Source organism: Callionymus lyra, chromosome 11 (assembly GCF_982586985.1).
Source record: "Callionymus lyra chromosome 11, fCalLyr1.hap1.1, whole genome shotgun sequence".
In the NCBI taxonomy this organism is placed as follows: Eukaryota; Metazoa; Chordata; class Actinopteri; order Syngnathiformes; family Callionymidae; genus Callionymus; species Callionymus lyra.
In genome coordinates, this window is record NC_141828.1 from 10,315,386 (window position 1) to 10,339,643 (window position 24,258).

At 39.0% G+C, this 24,258-nt stretch overlaps 1 protein-coding gene across 1 annotated transcript in view; it reads right to left on the reverse strand.

Moving 5' to 3' along the window:
* dntt (deoxynucleotidyltransferase, terminal) overlaps positions 1-24,258 on the reverse strand; it is a 100,771-nt gene that overhangs the window by 71,145 nt on the left and 5,368 nt on the right. Inside the window, exons 2-4 of the mRNA XM_087802308.1 lie at positions 22,703-22,877; positions 17,385-17,495; positions 1,421-1,591 (exon numbers count right to left, since the gene is read on the reverse strand). Of these exons, the coding sequence (XP_087658434.1) occupies positions 1,421-1,591; positions 17,385-17,495; positions 22,703-22,877 (457 nt within the window). The remainder of the gene's footprint in view (positions 1-1,420; positions 1,592-17,384; positions 17,496-22,702; positions 22,878-24,258) is intronic.

Sequence of the window (24,258 nt, forward strand, 5' to 3'; positions counted from 1 at the left end):
AAGATCAGAAGAAGTCTCTGAAGTACGATTGTGGCCTACTTTTTAAAATGTGTGTTGTTGGAACCAGCAAAATGCTTTCTATAGAAATGTACTTGACTAGCAGAAGAAAAAAAAGATTTCAAACAACAGAGAATTTATATATATATATATATATATATATATATATCGGTCAACTTTCTTTTGTTTTCTTCACATTTGTAATGAGCCATTTTGCAGCCTCAAGTTTTCGTTGGTTGGTAACGTTGCTACTAATGTGAATTCATTTAAAAAACTATCATTAATCTCACTTAAACAAGCTCTGCTTGACTTGGAGGTTAGTGTTATTAGATCACCAATTTCACTTAAGAAAATACAAAGTTTTATTCAGATTTTCCTTGCAAATACTGAATATATCGTAAGTAATTTGGTGTTCTACATTAGTATGCAAAATCAAGTCATACATATTGAAATGTTTAAACAGTTAAACAATTCAATATGGAATATTTAAATAGAATATTGCAGTTTAAAAAATAGTATAAATCCGTTAAAAAAACACTGTTTTTCTGATTCAAAAGGGATCAGACAAACACAGACCATTTTTCAACCTACCTTCAGTAAGTTAATTTCAATTGACTCTACATTGCTGGTGAAAATATAAACATTTAAACTGAAATTTGATCAAACAACTTGAAAAAAAAATGGTCTGGATGTTTGACATTAACTTCATAAATGCTGCCTGAATAAAATAAATAAAACAAATGTGTCTAAATTTTGATTATAACTAGATTTTAAATGCAGTAAATGGGAAAAAGCAGTCCAGAGCTTCTTATGCCCAGAAGCTTAGTTTGGTACGAGGCACAGACACACTTGCCTCTCGAGGAAAGACACACACATACACACACAAACACACACACATCCGACGAGTCATCTCCAGCTCACTGATCCCAGTCTTTCATGTCACAAGGTTGAAACCTCGTTGGATGCTCAGTCAGAAGTGAGCAGCTCTGCTGCTGTTGACAAAGCGTCACTCTGATGTTCACAGGCATGTCGGAGACGATTCTTTCCTCAGTTTTATTCTTAGTTTTTTCGCGCCTTTAATGTGCATTTAAAGGCTTTACCACAGACACAGCAGGTGTCACAACTACAGGCTACACTTAGACAAAGTTTTTGTATACAAGTCGACAATAATGTTGTTGCGCTTCCTGTTGTGACGCACTTTTCTAGGTTGTAACTCATGGCAACCGTTACACTTTTACAGACCCTTTTTCTGCTGTGGCTCTTTTGTAATTCATCCAGGTCACAAGACTATCAAAGGTCACATGTTTATGTTTTATTCAAGCAGTTTAATTAATACTAAAATATAAACAAATATCGATTTAGAAACTTAATCAGGAAATTATTTTAACTAGCGTTTGTGGAGCGAATGTGTCGGACTAGTTACCTGCATGACCGCCTGGGTCTGCTCCCCCAGGCAGGGCAGCCCCTCGGTGGCCCCCATGCACCTCAGCGCCTGGGGCAGACTCTTCAAGACGGACGCGGCTCTCCTGAAGGCCAAACAAGCACCTTCCATCTCATTGAATTCGTAGCTCTCAGCCAGCACTTCAAAAGCGTCCTGCAGGGATGAAGGAGCAAGGACGGGTGAAGGTTGAGAGGGAAGTGGGTGGAAGAGGAGACCGAGTCGATCATGATAGAAGCTGTTCTGCAGACATTTTTTTGGATGTTTTCAGACCAAGGACAAGAAAATAAAGTGATTTGTTTGTTAAGTGTTTGCAAGTTCGCCTGAAATTACCCGAATCACAAAAACCCTGAGCGGCACAAACATGGTTTTGAACTGCAGTCACATGAAAGATAGTAAAAATGTAGGAAACTAAGTAAGTAAATGGTTATTTCTTAAGTACTTTAACAATCAAGAACTATACAAAGTTAAAACGATATACCATAAAAGGCCAAGACAACATAAGAAAAACACAGGAGTCCCAGAAAATCAGGAAAAAGCACAAATAAGAATGTCTTAAGATGTTTCTTGAAGGAGTCAGTAGATCATCAAACACAGAGGCAGATCGTTCCAAAGCTTAAGGATTTCTCTCCTCTGGTTCTGAACCGTGTTCAGGAACCATCAGTAGATTCTGATCCACAGACCTCAGAGCCCGAGCTGGGGTGTAAGTCTGGATCAGATCACTGATGGAAGGTCTGACCATGAATAGATCTGAAAGTAAGAACCAGAATTTTAAAATTGTGAAGAGTTTTAAGGATCGGGAATTGTGAGTTCTTCTACTAGAGCGGGTCAGAATTCTCTCTGTTTTGTATTAACTGCAGGCAAGATTCTAATAATGTAGTTTTACTTTAAGAGTTAGTTTACCCAAAATTCACCAATTTTCTACTCACCCTCATGTTGACTAAGGGTTATGACTATTTTTCGGAGTAATCTTTAACTCTTTAGAGTTATAGACACAAATGTTTGCGCCTCGCGGGCGCTTCCAGAACACGTACTTTTGCCATCTACAATATCTGCGATATTCGCAAGGATACTTCTACTACTTGTTTCGCTTGTTACTCTTTAGACTTCTGCTACAGAAAAAGCTTAAAATATAGACTTATATACTTTTTTGTCTTCAATACAAGAGGGACCTTACGGACGAGCAGTAATGAGGTATTTGGATGTTTTTAACTGTCTTTTTGGAAGAAGATAATAACAAAGACAGTTGCTATATTAAAATGAACAAACATTTGTGTCTATAACTCTAAAAAGGAAGTACTAAAAAAAATGATTGAACTATCCCTTTTTAGTTGTTTGTCAACTTTTAATCAAATATTTGCCAGCAACAGGTGTATATATAAGAAAATGTATTCGCCTAAAACAACTACGGTGGCCCAGAAGGGCAAAACAAAATTACAATAACCTGAAAAATGTACAATTTCTTTAATTCGTCTTTAATTTAAATTTGTTCCAAGATTTGTTTCAGAGTATATCAATTTTTTTTTTTTTTTTTTTACTTCTGGGCCACCGTAGAAAACTGTGATTAAGGAACTATTAACAGACAGAAATAGAAGTAATCATTTTGACGCCATTTATTAATTAGACCCCTCATCAACATCCTAATAGGGATGATGCATTCACTGACCATCCAGTGCTCAAACAGATGAGAGATTTGCAGGTGTGGCAATAGTCCTGAATGTACACTATTGTTTCAAGCAGACCTGCCTTTTCACTCCTCCAGGGTGTTGTTGATGGACAAACAAAATTACAAAACTTCAACACAACCCAAATATTTTGGTCTGGATATTGTAATTTGCCCTCCGGAGCCGCCACACATTATCAACAAGTTGTTTTTCTAACAGACTGAGAAATGCACTCCATTGCTGAGGTAATAAATCATAGTTATTTACAAGTAATAAGTCGCTTCTCGTTTCTGCAGCTGGTCTATCAAACATGCACAAATTTAGAAGTAGTTTGCAGATTTGGGATCAGTTATGTGGAAAATTGGAATTCGAAGATCTTGTTCACAGACTGTAGTTGATATTTTTCATTTTATTTCGACTCTTACTTATTATTGATGTGATATTCATTTGAAATATGCAGAGTGAAACGTGTTTTTTTTTTTTTTTTTTAAAGGTTTTTGCAAGGCAGCTTCAGTTTTTATCAACACGATCACATTTGTCACCAAGTATTATCTTCTGATAATTGACTGAATACATTGTATAAATGAACGACAGCACACCAAGGCCAAACCTCTGCCGTGCTTTATAACTCTGACCTTTTCCCAGAGATTTTCGATTTTGGAGTTCTCTGGGCGATGAGAAAATAACTGTGACAGATGCTCGGATTGCTCTCCACCGAGATGGCCCGGCGATTGCACTTCACCAGACAGGAGTGAGGACGCGCACTTCATAAAACAAATTCAGTGTCACACTTATTGCAAACACAATGCTGGCAGGGAAGCGAACATTTGGCAGCAAGTTCTGCTGGAACGCTCTGCGGAAATGGGCCCAAGAACACTGATAAGCCGTTATCCAGTCGCGGGGAAACAAGCTACCGTGGGGGATAAGCTCCGCCAGCGCTAATGAAACAGGTAATATTTATGTTGGCTTTTGAAAACATTCCAGGGGAGACGGCTGAGCGAGCGTCTCCGGTTTTTGGCCCCAGCTGCTGCTGTAAAGAGCAAAAACTACTCTTGCCCACCACATCCTTAAAATGTTCTCAATTAAAAAATGAAGCCGTTGTTAGCTACACAATATCCCTCTCATTATAGAAGGCTCATCGTAGAGCGTGTCCTTCTTGCCAAAAAAAAACCTGGAGGTGCTTGTGTGGGTTATTATGATATTGCCGATGTGTTTTAGTGGGAGTTCTTTTGGACACGCTCTCCAGTATCCAGTCTGTTTTCCAGCCTCCCACATCGAAGGCTTCACTGTAGGTTGTTTCCCCGCGAGCTAAACCGAAGTCACAGTTTCCCTTTTTTCTTTTTCTGTAAAGTGAGTTTCAGAATATGTCCAAAGAATGCATAACTTTTTGCCTTCTGTGAGTGCTGTGTAAGTCGGTACCGCCACTTGCTTTTCCATTGAACCCATTTCTTTGAATGATAATTCAGTTGATGGGAAATATAGAGTACTTTCTTGTCTTGTATATTACACATTGTGAAGGATTTGGTTCAAATTGTTTTTCAGCTGTTGTTTTTAGTACGTTGTCGATCAAAATGTGTCATTTGTTAACTTTTTTGGTGATTACTGCTGACTGGAGGAGTGAAGCCACTATTACTTCATAATGGACTCTGCTCTTGGAACATCTCCTTTGCTGAGATTTCAGACCGGGAAGACTTTATAAAGTAATATATAAAGTTATCAAGTTGTCCTTTAACCAGCTGACAATTTTGTTTTTTTGTTAAAAAAATGGAATTCCTTTGCTAGCCCCCCTCCCCTTAAAAAACATAATTAATTTATATAATAGTGTTTCAAATGGCCAACCGTAAGCTTTATTACTTCCATAATGGTAAGTAATAAAGATTTTACAATGGTGGGGGTCAAAACAGGTGGGTATTTTTTGACCCAAAAAACTAAAGTGAAACAGTCAAAGTTAGCGCTCTGATAGCATTAGCTTTACGGGTGTAAGATTGCCATGTGTTTTTAAAAGGACTCCAGGTAATGTGGTTGAGATATTTTGCCTCTGGCAACCTGGTGCAAGACACAAGAAATGAAATAACCAGTGCCGTGGCAATAATTGCGTAACAATGTGCAGAAAAATATTGTTTATGGAGCTTACCTTTTTTTCCAATTCTTTTTTTTTTTGGTAAAAAAAACAACTTGTCAAAAGAACACTAAAGCTCAGGTTTTTGGCTGCATCACCCAGCACTTTTGCTTGGAGGGTCCTTCTGTGGACTCGTAGCACAAGAGTAAAGTACCCGAGGAAGGTTTTGGTTCACAGGTTTGAGAGTTGGTGTCGAGAGAGTCGGTAGAAAAGTGTTGAAATGATGGTTCAGGATTGCACACCATTGAGATACACATACATTTTACTTGTCCACATTGAATATTTTCTAAATATATTTGTCATGCATGGGAATCTCAAGCTGTGTTCTGGCACAGTTCTGCACCCCCGGTGTGCCCCACGTTCCTTTACCACCACACTAAGATTTGGAGCCTCTGGATTAAGTTCATAATCTTTCCTAAAGAAGTTCCTTCCCTGATGTGAGACAGGAATTCATCAAATCCCCAACATGTCTTCTTGAGCACAAGGATTTCCCGGAAAGACGTTGTAAAGTTGTTCACAATGTCAGAAGTGAGCTACAGAAGAGGAGTGGCGAGCCAACAGCAAGAACGAAAAGCGTGAAGAAATCCTTCCTGAGCATTGATCAGCAGCATATGATGCACCTGAACTTCACTGAGCCAAGTCTGAGATGGAGAGAAGCCAAAACGCTTCTGGCTTTTAGGTAGTTTCAGCGTCGAGACTCGTGAAATAAATCCTTCTGGAGCAACATAATGTTCAGGTTTTTGGCACGGATCTAACTTGTTGGAAAGCAAATGATAAATGTAAATACAAAAAAACTAACAAAAGTTAAAAATATCCATGTTGAATCTCTAGATTCCAGATTTGGTGATTGTTCATATTTGAAAGTGCAAATAAACCAAAAGGACAAGATCAGGTTTAAAGAAAAAGTGTGTTGCTATTTACTATACAAAAATGGTAATAAAAAACGAAAAACAAAATCCAAGAGATGAATTAGGTCACCATTACAAAAAGTTTAGAAAAATTAAGAATAATTGTGGAAATAAACTTCAAATGATCAAAAGCGCAGTTAAAGTATGAGGAATATAATGGAATAATAAACAACTTACAATGATAATTACATTTAATATCATTTGAATAGGCAGAAAATAATCCAAAAGAAAGTGTCTTTATATTTGTGTTTTTGCTTTTTTCTTTTAACCACAAATAAAGAATAAAACAAAGTAAAGAATAAACTACTTTCATCCAATCATGGCAACCAAATAAACTGTAAATGACCAAAACACGTCCTCAGCAACACAGCCAGAAAACACACTTAAACACAGTCCACTGAGTCACACAAGCCTACCGGTGGCGTCTTTGGTTTCAGTCCGTTTACCAAGTGTTTTATTCAGTGGTTTCTTCCTTTGTCTCTTTTCTGCTACTGTTGCTCTGCAGCCACATGAATGGTTTGTTGCTGCGACTGTTGCGGATTGTTTTTATCGTGCTCACCTGTTGTGGCTCTGCAGTCATCAGGTGCAGCAGCCATGACAAGCATTTAAACTATTTAAAATATTTAAAGTAAATAAATGCATACACTAAAAAAATATCCTGGATACACAAAATGATTTAATATATAAAAAATAGTATTAAAAAAAGTTCTTACTAGTTCCCACATAATTGTACTTTTTTTAAATGTATTATTAAATTATCCAGCCTTAACGGCCGCCATCTTAGTGACGTAGATGATGCAAGTGCTGTGTCTTAAATCGCAAACTTCTCTTAATGCACTGGCGGTTAGTATACATCAAGATAGTGTACTTACTAACTAGTACGCAAATTCTCCACAGATAGTATGTCTCAAATCAAACACTGCCGCTACGCACTAACCGGAAATGACGTAACAGCTTCTTCTTCTAAAGTATATACTTAATTGAATATTGTATTGATTGTTTAAGCGCTTTGTGACCCTGGTCTGGAAAAGCGCTATACAAATAAAAATTACTTGCTTACTTACTATGTACTACTGCTTACGTAACTTCTGTTTACAACATCAACGTCACTAAGATGGCGGACGTTTAGGGTAGAAAGTGTCCATCGATCCACACTCAATTTTATGGGCGTTTTAGTGACAATTTAGTGTCCATGGCGCACTACATTTCGCATACTAAGAATTTAGACGCACTTATGCACTAAAAATAGCAAGTATGCGATTTTTAGACACAGCTTACGTCTAGAGCTACAGCGCTAAACAGAAGCTACGTCACTGACGACGCGTCTTCGTAGCAGATACCGGGCGTAAATGTCTTGAGAAAACTCAAATTTTACTACAATTTGAGACAGTACTACATGTTTAAATGTGTCCATTGAACCACAGAAGTTTCCAATTGAGACACAGCTTACGTCTAGAGCTACAACGCTAAACAGAAGCTACGTCACTGATGACGCGTCTTCGTAGCATATACCGGCGTAAATGTCTAGAGAAAACACAAATTTTACTACAAAACAACACAACAACAGTAATAACACAATGAAAAACGACGAAGTGTCGGCGATAAGGTTCCACCGGCTGGTTGCGATCAGCGTTAAAAAGTAGTAGAAGAAGAAGCTGTCGAGTCATTTACCGTAGGTTGTTTGATTCAAGACAGTACTACATGTCGAAATTTGTGCACTGAATCACAGAAGTGGGCGATTTGAGCCACAGCCCAGGACTCCAACTGCGCCAACAACTACAAACAGCAGCAGGACTGAGGGGAAGCGAACTGAGGTCAAACTCTGTGGTGTCGTGCGGCGTCGCTGCTCTCAGGTCAGCGGAACAACCCGGATTCCGGTCCGAGAAGAAGCAGCGACCCGCCTACTGCAGCTGGGGGAGCGAGTCCGACCTTTACCTCCCAGACACGCGGCCGAGCTCGAAGCCCAGCGTGCATCAGATGGAAAGATGGGGGGACGCAACAGAGAGGTGAGGGGGCGCTGCCTCGGAACACATCTGTGATCCCCTGCAGAAGAGCCAGAGCCGTCCACCATGTCTTGCATCATTGTGATGATCTTAGACAAGGATCCGAACAAAAAGACAATCCAGCCGAGTGAGTCTTTTTTTGGGGTCACCGCACTCTTACGAGCGTTTAATTTCCAAGAGCGTGTTCTCTCCGACTGCCGCCCCCCCCCCACACCACCCCCCTGCCATGTTGGGAACATTTGACACAGCGAACATGTGACAGGTAATTATTTCAGCAGTTGTAGGAAATTATAATTTTGGCTCGAACACACACACTCGGCTGGTCTGTCACCTGTCATGTTATTGCCGGGGCGAGCGTGGAGTCGTCGCTGCAGGCTCGCGTCGCCGCATGTCGGGCTAATTAATGAGGAGTTAAGGCGGCTGGTGCCGGGAGACGTTGATATAGAGCCACCATTTACCCCCCACCACCGGATATCAAGGGTGGGCCCGGGAGTCGGCGCTCGCACAGCGGAGGCCCTCGTCGCGAGCGGCCCGGAGTTAGCTGATGAGTTCTCGGATCATCCTGGAGCTTTTTTTTTTTTTTTAACGCGAGGCGCGAAGAAGAGATATGTTTATCCTGGAGGTAAACTCGAATTAAGAGTAAGATAAAGATGAAATAAGGAATTAAAAATTCATATTTTACTGGTAAATACAGACAAGAGGGTAATTCAATGTATTCTATACATTTCACAATCAAAATTGACTTTAATTATTGAATTATAACTTTATAACTCTAATTAAAATTATATTTAAAACTAAATTTTAGAAGAAAGTTATGAAATAATAATAAATACAGGGGAAAAAACCTTATTATTTGGGGTTTTTATTAGCAGGGATCTGGTACAGGGGCAACAGTATGATATATCAAGATACTATATGAACAAGCATATATTGCTAGTATTGTCGAGTACTTCACTCTGGTGTTGCAGTATTTACAGACCACTTGACTCTTAAAGAAGTCGTAACTACTTTAATTTGTTTTAAAACCAAAATATATCCAAACATCCGCTTTGAAAGCTGCTGGTATCCTCTCGTCCTCAGAGACGATCGGGGATTTTGTTGTTTTCTTAAGTTGCGATGGACGCAATGACTGCTGCAACCTAGCGGCCGAAAGTATTATTGCAACACAAATAATACGCCGTTAAAATGTTTATTATGAATCGATTTTATTTCAAAAATGCTCTTTTGAAATATAAAGTATTCAATAGGTTTAATTAAAATAAAACATGATTTTAAACTTTTTTTTTCAAGTGCTGTTGAATAACATTACAGTATTGTGAAAAAAAACTTTTGTGAAATGTAAGTAAAATGTATTCTTAAACCCCAATTATTTTTTATAATGAATGTATATATTGTGTGAAAAAAGTGGGAAAAATCACAAAAATAGAAACAAAAAGGAGGGAGGGTGTTTTTAGATATATATGAATATAAATATTTATTATAATATTATTATCTTAAAAGGATATAGAAGCAGTAATAGTTACATAACAAAACGAAGTAGAAAGTAATCATATGTATTTAAAAAGGCAAATGAACTTCAACATTTTTAAAGTTATTTATAAGAAAATAACTGTTATTTAATTTAAAACTATTTAAAAAATATACTTAGATGCAAATTACTTACTAAAAAATGCCTTAAAAAAGAAACAAGCTTTAACCCCAGTGAGTAAAATACACTTTTAAAGATTAAAAAAACAAAAACATATTTAAATAAAAAAATGCTTGCAATAAATGTCTGTTGGTCCAACAGAAGAAGCTATGGGAGGCAGCGTGACCCTCTGCTGTTCCGCTCGACTCCCTCCGTTGTTGCTTGTTTAAGTTGTAGATGTGATCTCCTCTGGGTGACGGCAGGAATCGATGTCCTACATGTAAGCTTCAGAGCGGCTTGTCTGTGATGTGAGATCTATCAATATGACCCTCGGAGGGAAGCGAATCGTGGAAGTCTCGCTTCCTTCATTAGTCCGGCTCACTGTGCGTGTCTGTGTGCTGCTGGAGACAAGAAACTCGATGCCCAACGTCAATCAAACAAGACACAAATGTCCGTTTTTTTCCGGGTTTATCCGGGAAAAGTTGTGGCGTGAGGCACGGATGAGGGGAAGGGGGGATCGGAGGGAGGGGGATCAATAGTGTGCTGCTGCAGGGGAAAGAAGAGCAGCATGTTGACAGCTTTTGATTGACACCTGGCTGCTGTTGCTGATGACACTTCTCTGCTACTTCCTCCATCACCTCGTACTTCCTCCTGTTCGACAGCTGACTTGTTCACAAGGATTTCTTCGACGCCCTCAGCAGGAAGTTTCCTCTGATTCCATGCGACTTATCTTCAAACGTGCGTCTTCTGAGCTTCTATTTAGCAGCTTCGTATCTGCACTCGTTCATGAAGCAACTCTCCGTCTTCTCCTGCTGCCACCTGATCGCACTTCTGTCCTGTCACATGACCGCATCAAATCTTCAGGAGCTGTGAGTCTGAGATGTTGCCCGAGACGCTTAGATTCCAGTTGCTAGGCGACGGAAACGTGACGCCGCATAGCCAGAGTCGCATAGATCTGAAGCCATTTACCACTGTGTCAGGAAGAATGTTGACATTCAAAAATATATTGTTGCTGTAGAAAAAAAAACATATTCATGTGATGTAATGGATTATTTTAGTTTAAATTTGATGCATGCTGGGTGAGATATTTTGCCTTTGGCAACTTGGATATAAATATGCAGTAAATGGATGTAAAGATGCAGTAAATGGATGTAAAGATGCAGTAAATGGATGTAAAGATGCAGTAAATGGATGTAAAGATGCAGTAAATGGATGTAAAGACAGTAAATGGATGTAAAGACAGTAAATGGATGTAAAGTTGCAGTCAATGGATGTAAAGATGCAGTCAATGGATGTAAAGATGCAGTCAATGGATGTAAAGATGCAGTCAATGGATGTAAAGATGCAGTCAATGGATGTAAAGATGCAATCAATGGATGTAAAGATGCAGTCAATGGATGTAAAGATGCAGTAAATGGATGTAAAGATGCAGTAAATGGATGTAAAGATGCAGTAAATGGATGTAAAGATGCAGTAAATGGATGTAAAGATGCAGTAAATGGATGTAAAGATACAGTAAATGGATGTAAAGATACAGTAAATGGATATAAAGATGCAGTAAATGGATATAAAGATGCAGTAAATGGATATAAAGATGCAGTAAATGGATGTAAATATGCAGTAAATGGATGTAAAGATACAGTAAATGGATGTAAAGATGCAGTCAATGGATGTAAAGATGCAGTCAATGGATGTAAAGATGCAGTCAATGGATGTAAAGATGCAGTCAATGGATGTAAAGATGCAGTCAATGGATGTAAAGATGCAGTCAATGGATGTAAAGATACAGTAAATGGATGTAAAGATGCAGTAAATGGATGTAAAGATGCAGTAAATGGATGTAAAGATTCAGTAAATGGATGTTAAGATTCAGTAAATGGATGTAAAGATGCAGCAAATGGATGTAAAGATGCAGCAAATGGATGTAAAGATGCAGTAAATGGATGTAAAGATGCTGTAAATGGATGTAAAGATGCAGTACATGGATGTAAAGATGCAGTACATGGATGTAAAGATGCAGTAAATGGATGTAAAGATGCAGGAAATGGATGTAAAGATGCAGTAAATGGATGTAAAGATGCCGTAAATGGATGTAAAGATGCCGTAAATGGATGTAAAGATGCCGTAAATGGATGTAAAGATGCCGTAAATGAATGTAAAGATGCATTAAATGGATGTAAAGATGCATTAAATGGATGTAAAGATACAGTAAATGGATGTAAAGATACAGTTAAATGGATGTAAAGACAGTAAATGGATGTAAATATACAGTAAATGGATGTAAAGATGCAGTAAATCGATGTAAATATGCAGTAAATGGATGTAAAGATGCATTAAATGGATGTAAATATGCAGTAAATGGATGTAAAGATGCAGTAAATGGATGTAAAGATGCAGGAATTGGATGTAAAGATGCAGGAATTGGATGTAAAGATGCAGTAAATGGATGTAAATATTCAGTAAATGGATGTAAAGATGCAGTAAATGGATGTAAAGATGCAGGAATTGGATGTAAAGATGCAGTAAATGGATGTAAATATGCAGCAAATGGATGTAAATATTCAGTAAATGGATGTACAGATACAGTAAATGGATGTAAAGATACACTAAATGGATGCAAAGACAGTAAATGGATGTGAAGATGTTGTAAATGGATGTAAAGATACAGTAAATGGATGTAAAGACAGTAAATGGATGTGAAGATGCAGTCAATGGATGAAAAGATGCAGTCAATGGATTTAAAGATACAGTAAATGGATGTAAAGATTCAGTAAATGGATTTAAAGATACAGTAAATGGATGTAAAGATACACTTAATGGATGTAAATATGCAATATATGGATGTAAAGATACACTAAATGGATGTACAGATACACTAAATGGATGCAAGGATACAGTAAATGGATGTAAAATAAATGTAATGTAAAGTTTAAATCCAATCTCCAAACCCTGACCTACAAGAATCCTCCACAAACAAGCAACGGTAAAAATAATTGCTCGACAAATTTGAAGCTGAACAACAACTTTCTACTCCTTATTGTCAAACAGTAACCACATGTTTTTCTCTTCTTTTTTTTTTTTTTACCACAAATGTACGTAATAAACATTTCCATTTGCAGGAAGGTGTGACAGGATAGGATCAGGTCCAGCAGGAATACATCTTAGATGCTGTCAGTTTAATTGAGACGTGGATCCTTGTAAACCTGCAGCTTCGTCTTCTTCGGCAGCTCCTCCGAGGTTTGTCAGAGATATGGAGTCGCTTCCCGACGTCCTCCCCTAATGATCATGTATGAAATGTTAAGTGAGAGACCTTAAAGTGACGCCGGAGATAACCAACAATGTGCGCGGCAGCGTGTTTACTCATTAGAAGTGTTGCTAAATCATTACTATGCCGAGCCAACAGCCCGCGGAACAGATGAGGGATGTTTTTTTTTTCCGACCGCGGATCAATAGCCGACGTCTAATTAGCGCGGCTCGAAAATATCATAGGACGACGTTCCATATCATGTTCTCGCAGACGGCTGTAGTCTGGAGGGATGTCTGACCTCTGGCTGTTTGGTCACGGTGATGTTCTCTGTCGTGAAAATGTTTTTTTTCTGATCAGCTCGATGTGTTCTTCGGGAGGGTAATGACTTAATCATGGGGATGGAGAAGCTACGTGCTAATTAGGGAGTTAATGCCGCGGAAAGACGCCCCGGATGAGACGCCGAAACAGCAGCCCCTCCCAGGTGAGACGCGAAGATACGTTTATCCGGCGCCCTGTTTATTGCGGCGGTCGCTCTTCGCGGATTGGAAAAAGTCGTTACGGGGGCCCCCCCGACGCCTGGCGGGGCCCTCGGCTCGGCTTAATAACTCTTTGGGAAAGTCATCAGCGGGTCTCGGCGCTGCCACGCGAACGCATCATCATTTGTCACGTGCGCCCCAATATGGCGCTCGCAGCATGCTTCCCAGCAGATCGCAAGTGGAGCGATACAAATTAATAGGATGTGAAGATCGCGGCAAATTGTGTTTTTTTGCTAATATTCTCCTGTTTTAATGAGATTTTCCTTCAGGTCACTCCCTGAAAGCCCATTTGACTGTCGCCCAATTTAAACATGATTATTTCATACGTGGGTTTCTTTGCTCGGTGAGGATCGGGGGCCGCTTGGGGTCCCCTGATTTCAACAATAAAAAAACTATCGATTCATCAGAATTTATCTGACTTTTTATGGATTGTATGCCAATGTTTGTTTCTTGCATCCCTTTGCCTTCACAATTAATTCATTTAAAAATATATATTTTTATTTTTTTTTATGATCATTTTTGGTTATCATAAAAACACTTTTCTTAGATCATATTGATAAGACTGTATTGGCAGGAAACTGGTGATACAATATAGAGACAACAATCTGATGTATTGTGATACTGTGGGAACAAGAATATATTTGTAGTAATTTACAGACCACATGTATGAAAGCAAATTTATTCCATCACACTTTGAATATGAACACTGTATTTTTACTCAACTAAAATCAGATTTTGAAATTAAACCTTTACATTAAAAGCTATTTATTTTTATTTTAATGCATAATATTTGAATGTAAAAAAAAAAAAAATAATCAGTGTTAATAACTAAAATGATATCTTTTTTAAAATTAAATGGTCAAGAAATAATTGTGAGAAATTTGACGAGCAATGTTTTGAGTGATATCTATTATTCAATTTTACGAACACAAACAAATATTTGGTTGTTTTTAGTTTCAATGGCTCACACCTACTTCCTGTGACCTTTGCCAGACTGCGTATCGTAACGTCAGGTATCAGTTGATTCTTCTTGGTTGCCCCAATGTTAACACTACATTTTTTAACATTAAATGTATATGTATTTAATTGTTTACACTGAAAATTTTGACATAGATTATGTAGATTATGTATTCATGTAATGGAACAGAATGTTGGAATTTTTTTGTTGTTTTTTTCAATTTCAGAGTCATTTTTGATGCTGTAAAAATTCACTGTTAGTGATTAATATTCAAGATCCAATTAAAAACACATTAACTGACACTTGACAAAGTTCTCACCGCTTTGTTTTAAAACTGATTCATGTGCAAACATCAGCCTAAAAAAACTGCTGGAGTATAATGTATCCTCTCGTCCTAAGTAATCTCCCGGATCTTGCAGGATTTCTTTATTCCTTTAACTTTAATTGCAACACAAAAATGAACAAACACCTTGACTATTATTTGAAGCTAAAAAAATCGAGTTAATTAAAGACTGGCAGATTTAGTTATTAATTTAGTTTCTTTAAAAAGTTTACTCAAAAGTGGACGTGGTCCCATTCGATTGCCAAAAAAAAGTTGCGGCAAATGAAGAATTCCAAACACTGACAACTGAAGATCTGTTTTTGTCGTTGGCTGCCCTCCAAACATTCCTCACATTGTGCTCGCTTTCCCCGTTTGGACAAATTTGAATATCGTGTTTATTATAATTCAGCCATCGATGACTAAACCGCTCGTCGGGATTGTGTTTGGAATTGCATCCTAATTTAATCACTGCTTCCCAGGATTAGCGAGGAGGTTCATTATTTGTTTGACTGATACATGGTCGCCCTGCGGGGATCTATTGTTCCTGCTTCCTCGCTCGTCTAATAACACAAGTTCCCCCTTTTTCCTCGCGAACGCCGCCGTCATCCAAAGCAATCAGCGGCAACAGCACTTGAGGGAATCTATTATTCTCCCTCAACGCCCCAACAGATGGCGGAGGGACAGATTTGTGGCAGCTCGAGGGGAGTGTCACGTCTGTCCGTCGTCCATCTTGGTGTGGCGAGCGGGCGCCTCGGGGCGTGTCCGTTGCCAGCTCGCGTGCCAGGGTTCGTGGGCACGTCAGCTGTTGAGGCTGCGACGCGACGCAGCTGCAGATGCCGCTCGTTTGCAGGTTAATGTAGTTTGTGGCGAGCGGTGTTGGACGGCTGACCAGCCGTCTAATTAGAGCGGAACAGATTTTTACATCACAAACAGGAGCGCCTCCGGGGACGGCAGCCATCGAGAAGTCAGGCTTTCTAGACGTGGTGGACACTGAAATCTGTTGATTTGAGATACTTTCATGTGAGGGGAAAAAAAAAGAGCCACTTTAACTTTCTATTAGACACAGACCAAGACGTCCAAGGGGATCAAAGTGCTTTGATAACATAACGTGGTTGAAAATAAGAGCTGGACTTCAAAACAACTCTTTCTTATTAATTTATCCATCTCCCCCTAGTTAATGGTTCTTGGGGGCATCAGCTGGAGGAAAGAAGCCCAGATGGCCCTTGACTTAGAAGCCTCTTCCAACTCCTCTGGGGCTATTCTGAGGCCAACCAAGAAGTATGGTTTCTCCAGTATGTCCCGGGTCTGCCAATGGAACTCCTATCGGTCGGATTTACCCAGGGTACCTCACCAGGTAGTAGTAAAGCAGTCATAATGTTGGACATAGCTTAGACTAGAGACATTGCTTTGTTGGGTAGCCATCCATTAAATGTGTACAACACTGCCAATGTGTCTGCCAGGGGTCAATGCCAGTGTCAATGGCGGCATTGGGATTAACAGATGTGTCTTTGGGGATTTCCAACACTCCCTTTGAGAGGAGTCTAAGATGTAAGACGTTGTTGTAAACTGACTACGGTTTAAATAAATCCTTCTTTATGGTTGCAAAACATAGTTTTCTAGCGTAGCTTGAAAGTTGCCACCATTTTGACCGGAATCCACTGCCAAACAGGGGGGCTGATTTGAGCTGGTGCAACAACCCAGTGGTCATCGCCATCAAGGAAGATCTGATCGGCTTGTGGCTGTGGGCCTTCAGTGATTGGCTTACCATATCAATCAACGTTTTGTTGGATGGCAAGTCACAAAATTCCTCAAACTTTTATCACAATTTATTCAACCTAGCTTTGGTTTAGATCTACCTACTGATAACAACAATAATACAACAAATAAAGGAACACACTGTCAACCAAACAATAATTAACAGAGCAACAAGTAAGCAAACATAAATTGTACCAGAGTATTGAATATAAAAGGGCATTATGGTGAAAACCCAACTCTTCTGAAACACATGTTCTTCCTCTCCAAGATGCAGTAAGTCCCTCATCCTAAATAAAGTCAATAAAGTTCTCCCCCGTCTAAAATCTGGTCGAACGAGAGGTTAGAAATGAGAGTCCATTTTGATGTAATAATGGCTTCAATTGCTCCTCACGCCAGCTGTAATCATGCCCGCTTTGTTTATACAACAAGTCCCTTGGAGGTGGAGACTTCCAGCATTGATGACGCGTGGTGACAAACCACTATTATTGACCAATCACACCGGAGTGGGTGTGGTTATGGTAAACATGATTTTATCTCCAGCAAAAAATAAAAGGGATTTCAGATCATTTCGTGACATAAGTATTACAATGTCAAGAGAGTTTTGTACAATCATACACAAATTGTGAGGAGAAATAAGTAACAAATACAGCATAACTTATGAGCAAAAAAGATAACTTTTTACATTTTATCCCCTTTTGGTTTAAATCAAGTAAACAGACTAAATAATCCTGCAAGATGATGGCAAAGTAAATAAAACTCTTTTTTAAATCTGTTTTAATTACATTTCTATGCAACAAGGTCTCAGCTCACCGTGAAGATTTCGTTGAGATTTTCCAGGCTGGTCCGTCTCTGACAGGCGTATTCAGAAACAGTGACCTCCTGAGTGAACTTGGTTGCCTCCATGGTCGTCCCCGAAGGCTCCTGTAAACACAAACATCCATTAGCGATCGTCAACACACTCGTGCGGTAAGGTATGATGCAGAACTCTGGCAACTTGTTGACTAGCGGGGGTGAAACGTACAAACGTGTGCCTGAACAGCAGATTGTCAAGAGTTCAAATTGAATTATATCCAAATGCTGCCATTTGCCTTGGAGAAGTGACCATGAGTCTGCGGAGCAACGGGCTAATGGCACTCGTCTCACAGTCTGCCGCATGAAATCCATTACGGCGCTGAAACCTATGGCATCACAAATCTGCCCGCCATCATCCAATTTGCTTCCTCTAAATTGCCTTTTCATTCGGCAAAGAAACGGCTTCCAATTTGTGACATACGTGTCAAAAGGATTACCAGATTTATAATAACATTCTTGCTGACAATTAGGTATCACAAAAGGGAACATTGTGTCCATAAAATTAGTTGTGGATTGGATGTGTTACAGGAGCGGCAGGATGAGGAGATGGAAACTGCGCCGCGCTGATGGAGACGGATGCTGCACACGTTTCTTTTTTTTTTTTCCATGAAAAAGGTAATGAAAAGACGGAGTGGCTGCGACGCTTCTGGGCTGAGATTTCCGAAATATAAATTCATCATTTTTCTGTGACCAGAAGCTCATCCTGTTCTTGGAGTGTAAAAAACTTTGTTGCTTGGCTCAGTCCTTGAATAAAACCCGCTTTTCCACACTGTACTGCTCTTAAATACATAACATAAGAGAGGTTTTCTGTCGCTTTTTCTGCCAACTCTGCATTTTTAATTTACCTCATTCAACTGTGCATCAGTGAAGATGAATGTACTTCGATCAGCATCCTGTAGTGGTGTTTTCATTTGAACCACCTGTGTTTGAAGTGCAGCTTGTTAAAGGTCTGTTTTATTTTATTTTATTTTGTTCACTTTCTCCATCAAAGCACTTGGTATGTAAGGTAGGTAGGTGTATAGGTGTGTAGGTAGGTAGTTAGGTGTGTAGGTAGGTGTATAGGTGTGTAGGTGTGTAGGTAGGTAGTTAGGTGTATAGGTGTGTAGTTAGGTGTGTAGGTAGGTGTGTAGGTAGGTAGGTAGTTAGGTGTGTAGGTAGGTAGGTAGTTAGGTAGGAAGTTAGGTGTATAGGTAGGTAGGTAGTTAGGTGTATAGGTAGGTAGGTGTGTAGGTAGTTAGGTGTATAGGTAGGTAGGTAGTTAGGTGTGTAGGTAGGTAGGTAGTTAGGTGTGTAGGTAGTTAGGTGTATAGGTAGGTAGGTAGTTAGGTGTAGGTAGGTGTGTAGGTAGGTGTGTAGGTAGTTAGGTGTATAGGTAGGTAGGTAGTTAGGTGTGTAGGTAGTTAGGTGTATAGGTAGGTAGGTAGTTAGTTAGGTGTATAGGTAGGTAGGTAGTTAGTTAGGTGTATAGGTAGGTAGTTAGTTAGGTGTATAGGTAGGTAGGTAGTTAGGTGTAGGTAGGTGTGTAGGTAGGTGTGTAGGTAGGTGTGTAGGTAGGTAGGTAGGTAGGTAGGTAGGTGTGTAGGTAGGTGTGTAGGTAGGTGTGTAGGTAGGTGTGTAGGTAGGTAGGTAGGTAGGTAGGTAGGTAGGTAGGTGATGGTTACTTTTGGTGAAGTGGTATAGATTTTGGTGTATTTGGGAGGATCTATCCATATATCTATCTATCTGTCTTTTTCCTTAAATGATCCCAGAAATAACTCAAACACTTAATTATTATGGAAATGCAATATATCCATGAATAGGAAGTCAACCACTCACCTCAACACAGATTTCTGGATCTACATATGAACCTTCTGTTGTTCTCAAAGTCTGTGAAGCATCATAAAAGCCTTTGGAAATCCTTTCAATATAGAGTAAAGCGGATCGTTCAGGTGAGTCGGTGGAAAGCAAAGTACCGCCTGTACAAGCATAAAACCTTCAAAAACATATTACGAGAGGCTTTATACCGTTGCTAAGAAGACGTTTATCTGGGAGATGGAAAGTTGTACCCCTTTGTGCGATACAAACCAAAATAAAGTAAAAAATATGTGATAGTGAACCATAACCATGCACTTCAGCAACGAGTGGAACCCGAGGAGTGAGAGAGACAAACTGTGTAAAAGTATAAATGCTTGTTTTCAGCACGGAATATTCACACTCTAGTCACGAACCACGGTACATGGCTGTGCCTGAGTTTGAGTCTGAAAAACGTTTATGATACCGAGTTCAACCTCCGTGCCTAAAGACTTTTCTCTTCCTCCAAAGTCGTACGAGAAGCATTAGATGTCGCCGAAGTAATGCACTTCATTTCACCGCCAACCATCTGCTGGGATGATGAGTTGCAGTCGTCACCCGCCTCTGCTCAAGGTCTGCCGCTGCCTCCATGTTAATCTCTGTCACTTGCAGGGAATGCGAGCTGAGCTCAGGTGAGCAGATGAAATCGCGTACGGACCGTAAACAGGGCAAAAGGTTATCAATGAGTCTAATACTCTTAAGGCGCCTACACCTTCCTCCACGCAGGCACAGGCTGTGAACAACGCCAGTGTTTGCGCGTTCCTTCCCTTTTTACAAACTTTTCTAAAAGCGGAACGCTGGAAGAAAAATAACATTTGAAGGTGTTTGATGTTTAAAATTCACCCCAGACTTTCTCTGGAATATTTATGACTGTATTACTCGTCGCCTTTCCAGACTATCAAGAGAAGCCGCAGGCAAATGTGCCCAGGGAATTTATTTTATCTCCACGTTGGAGCTTCTGAAATGGGTTCTCTTCTCAAAGAACAATAAACCGGTTGAGGCCACCATGGTTTGCTTAACAAGAGAAAGTCTGTAATCCGATAATGTTTTCGGATTATCCGTCCGTTTACCCAGAAAGGTTTGAAAAGAGGTCGGTACAGGACGTGTCCAGCTTGTAAAAAGTTTTTTTTTTCTTGGATTTCATTTTTTAGAACATTAATAGAGATAAAACTTTTAACTCTTGTTGTTGTTTTTTAATGTGGCTCCAGCTCTAGGAAGAACACAGAGACATTGCATCATTTATTTCTGTTCTGGTGTCACTTGGCTACTTCTTTTCCAGGCATCCATCATCTACTCCCTATTTGGGTGACACTGTGACACTCGTCAGAACGCGATCCGGGAACGCATGCGCAGTGACATATTTTGATCCTCCATGTTTTTACGGCAACTAGCTTCGAAAAAAAGTAGAGCGTGCATGTGCGTTGCATTCAAAATGCAAAACTTTATGTAGTCGGTGAAATAGCGTCTCTTCAAGTCTCAAAGCATCAATTGTATAAAAGATAAGAGGAAAAATAATGAGTATATAAAATGTTCACAGACTCCATTATTTGTTTTCCTATTTATCTTTCTTTAAAGTCAATGTTTTTAAACTCAATGAGTGAATACATTCTGAGCTGTATAAATAAAATTGTGTTATTTTACATTGACTCTAAACATCAGGATGTTTTCTACAAGTGTCAGTCGAAACACGATACAATTATTTAGTCTGTGATATTCTGGGAGCTTCCAAAATGAACCACCGTTTTGCAGGACAAACTTTTTTTTTCTACAATCATCGACACAAATAAACAACTGCGAAGATCACGTCATGTTTTCCTCTAAACATAAATGGATAAATGGAAATGCTGGCCAACAAAAACGTTCCCTGGAACGTCTTAATAGTTAACTTGATTTTAACCAGTAGAGGACTTATCGTTCATAAAATCGATGCTTTGCGTTCTAAGAGACGCTATGTCACCAACTTAATAAATAAAGTTGTGTATTTTGAATGCAACGCGCATGCACAAATGGATCGCTGATTCCCCAGATCGTGTTCTACGCTATATTTTTGTCCAAGTCTAGTTGCTGTAAAAACATGGAGAATCAAAATATGTCACTGCTCATGCATTCCTGGATCGCACAAATTTCCCCGATCATGTACTGACAACACAAAAATGTTCTTGGATTACTTGTATCTGGGTGAAACAGTTATATTCGAAAATATCAACTTTTCTATAATGCTTGGCCTCAGGTGGTTTTTTTTTCAGATTATTTCACCTGTCTTTCAAAATATATCACAGTATTATTATACTTTATTAAGAAAGATTAGCTCAAAATGCTTCCACACAGGACAACATTTTATCCTAAAATCCTTTAAAAAAGTAAAAATACGCTAAATCCAAAAGATGTGAGGGAAGATCCATAGCGTTTCGATGGAAGCAATATTTCCAATTTCGAGGGAAACCACGAGCACATCCTTAACCGGTCCCGTGGTAGTCAGAATCGTGAGGCCATAAACGTCACCACAGACGTCAACAACACACACTTCGATACACGCTTCTCAAAAATCATTCTCGATTACTCACGATCAGACAAATTTTATTATTATTATTTACATTCAACTACATTGTGTTCGGGCGACACGCAGTTACTTCCTCTACGAGCGTCATATTGGTTGCTTCCTATCCATGGAACACTTGGCTACTATATGCTGGGGTGCAAGTCTGGATCAGATCACTGATGGAAGGTCTGACCATGGATAGATCTGAAAGTAAGAACCACAATTTTCGAAATTGATCCTGAAAGAAACTGGCAGCCAATGTAGAGTTTTAAGGATCGGGGAAATGTGAGTTCTTCTACTAGAGCGGGTCAGAATTCTCACAGCAGAGTGGGCGTGGTTATCGTAAAAAGCTCCTTCTTGTTTAGACATGAAATAGTCCAAATGAGAAGAACACATTAATTATCACATCTATTGCCCCGATACGTAAAGATTCCAACAAAAATGTGTTTCTACCAAAAATATAGAAGGAATATTTCTTAAAATCCAAAAGAACAAAAGCCACCAGGAAGAAGGTGGTGCGACAGCAGTGTTCTCTTTCTTAAGAGCCTGATGGCTAATGTGTTTTCCTGTGACCCTGCTTCAGCGTCGGGGATTATCGTACAATATTGCTGTTGTAATAACGGCAGAATGTCTTCACAAGGTCTCGCTCTCCGTGGGCTAACGCCGTACATTTGCAACGAGCACAATCATGTTGTCCTGCAGGAATGGCTTCATAATATGTATGCATGAGAAATTATTCCATTAACTTTATATCTCCGCAATTTGTCTCGCTCCGGATGTCGCTGGGTTTCCTTTTTCGTGAATAAACGCTCGCCGTGAGATACCGCGGTAAAACCCGCGAGTGTCCTCAAGCGTTTAGCTTATTGCGGGGCCTGATGGTTCTGTCTAATTTATGATGCGCACCAACCTGGATGAGGTGTCTGGTCTCCACGGCAACCGGACTCCCGGCTCTCATGCTGTCGGTGAACCAGGTGATGTGCAGCACTTGAGCCGCGGACGGACTCCTGAGGTCGCGACCCTTCAGCCAGGACCGCAGGGACGACGCCTCCGTCTCCTCGGACACCACGTGGGTGACATCGTCGCTGCAAGGCATGATGGGAAAAAATAAGCCAAGTATTTCTTTTTTTACTCCTCGAACTTTCACCTTAAGGATGAAGCAGATTTATAAACTGGCGACCAATCACAGCAGAGTGGGCGTGGTTATGGTAAACAAGATTCAATCTCCAGAAAAACAGTGGGCGGGGCTTAAGCACATTTTCTAATGTAAATTTTTCAATGAAGAGAGAGTTTTGTACAAACAGACACTTGATGATGAGTACAATAGAGTCCAACATCTATTTAAGACTCACTTAAATCAACATTTTAGTTGACTTTGAATTAAGTGATTAAATGTGACTTCTTGAAAGAAGAAAAAAAACCTTGTACAGACAAGATAAAACGTATACACAATAAAAGCATAATGATCAAAAAAGACATTTGAAGAATTGAAAAAATATATTTACTACTATTATTTTTTTTTAAATATGCAATAATAAAGCTAATAATAATGATGATAAGTAAATAAAGTAAAAAAAACAACAGTAATAACAAAATAAAACACAATTTAATAACGTGTTTTGATTGGCAAAAAGTTCTGTCAAGTGTCTGCGATAGAGTTCCAAAGTCCGGTTGCAATCCACGTTAAAAAGTAGCAGAAGAAGAAGAATGTCGAGTCATTTCCGTTAAGTGCACTGTCTTAAAGCATACTGAAAAGCAGTGCACTTGTACAGACGAGATAAAACATATACACAATAAAAGCATTATGATCATAAAAGACATTTGAAGAATTTAAAAAATAATATTTACTACTATTATTATTATTTTTAAATGCAATAATAAAGATAATAATAATGATAAGTAAAAAAAAAATTGACCAGAAAAAAAGCAGTGAAATAATTTGTTTTAAAATACAAATAAAGGAAAAAGAAAAGTAAAATGTAAATATGTGTTCAAATTTCTGTAAAATATAATGAATCAGTTGGGAATACAATTCAGAAGATACTTAACAAAAAATAGAGTAAAAAGATTTAAACAGAATATTTTCTTAATAACCTTTAGGCTTATTTTTACCTAACAGACATAAATTCCACACGTGAAGCTCATCCTAAAAAAATGTCATATTGGTACAAAATTAAATAAAATAGTAAAAGAAACAGCAGAAAACTGAGTCACTAATTATACATACATTTCTTCCTATTTTAATATTAATATAAACAATAGAATGTACACATACATTGTACTTATATGGCATCACAATGTTGTATCGACGTTATACGTTTTTTCTTTCATTAAATCTAAGCATGAAACATGTTTCAATCCTTTGTATCGATTTATGAATCCATGTCCATGTTCACATCAACAGTAGACGACTGTCACAGTCGTGTTATTCCATTATGGATAGACACTGAAGTAGGTCACGTGACA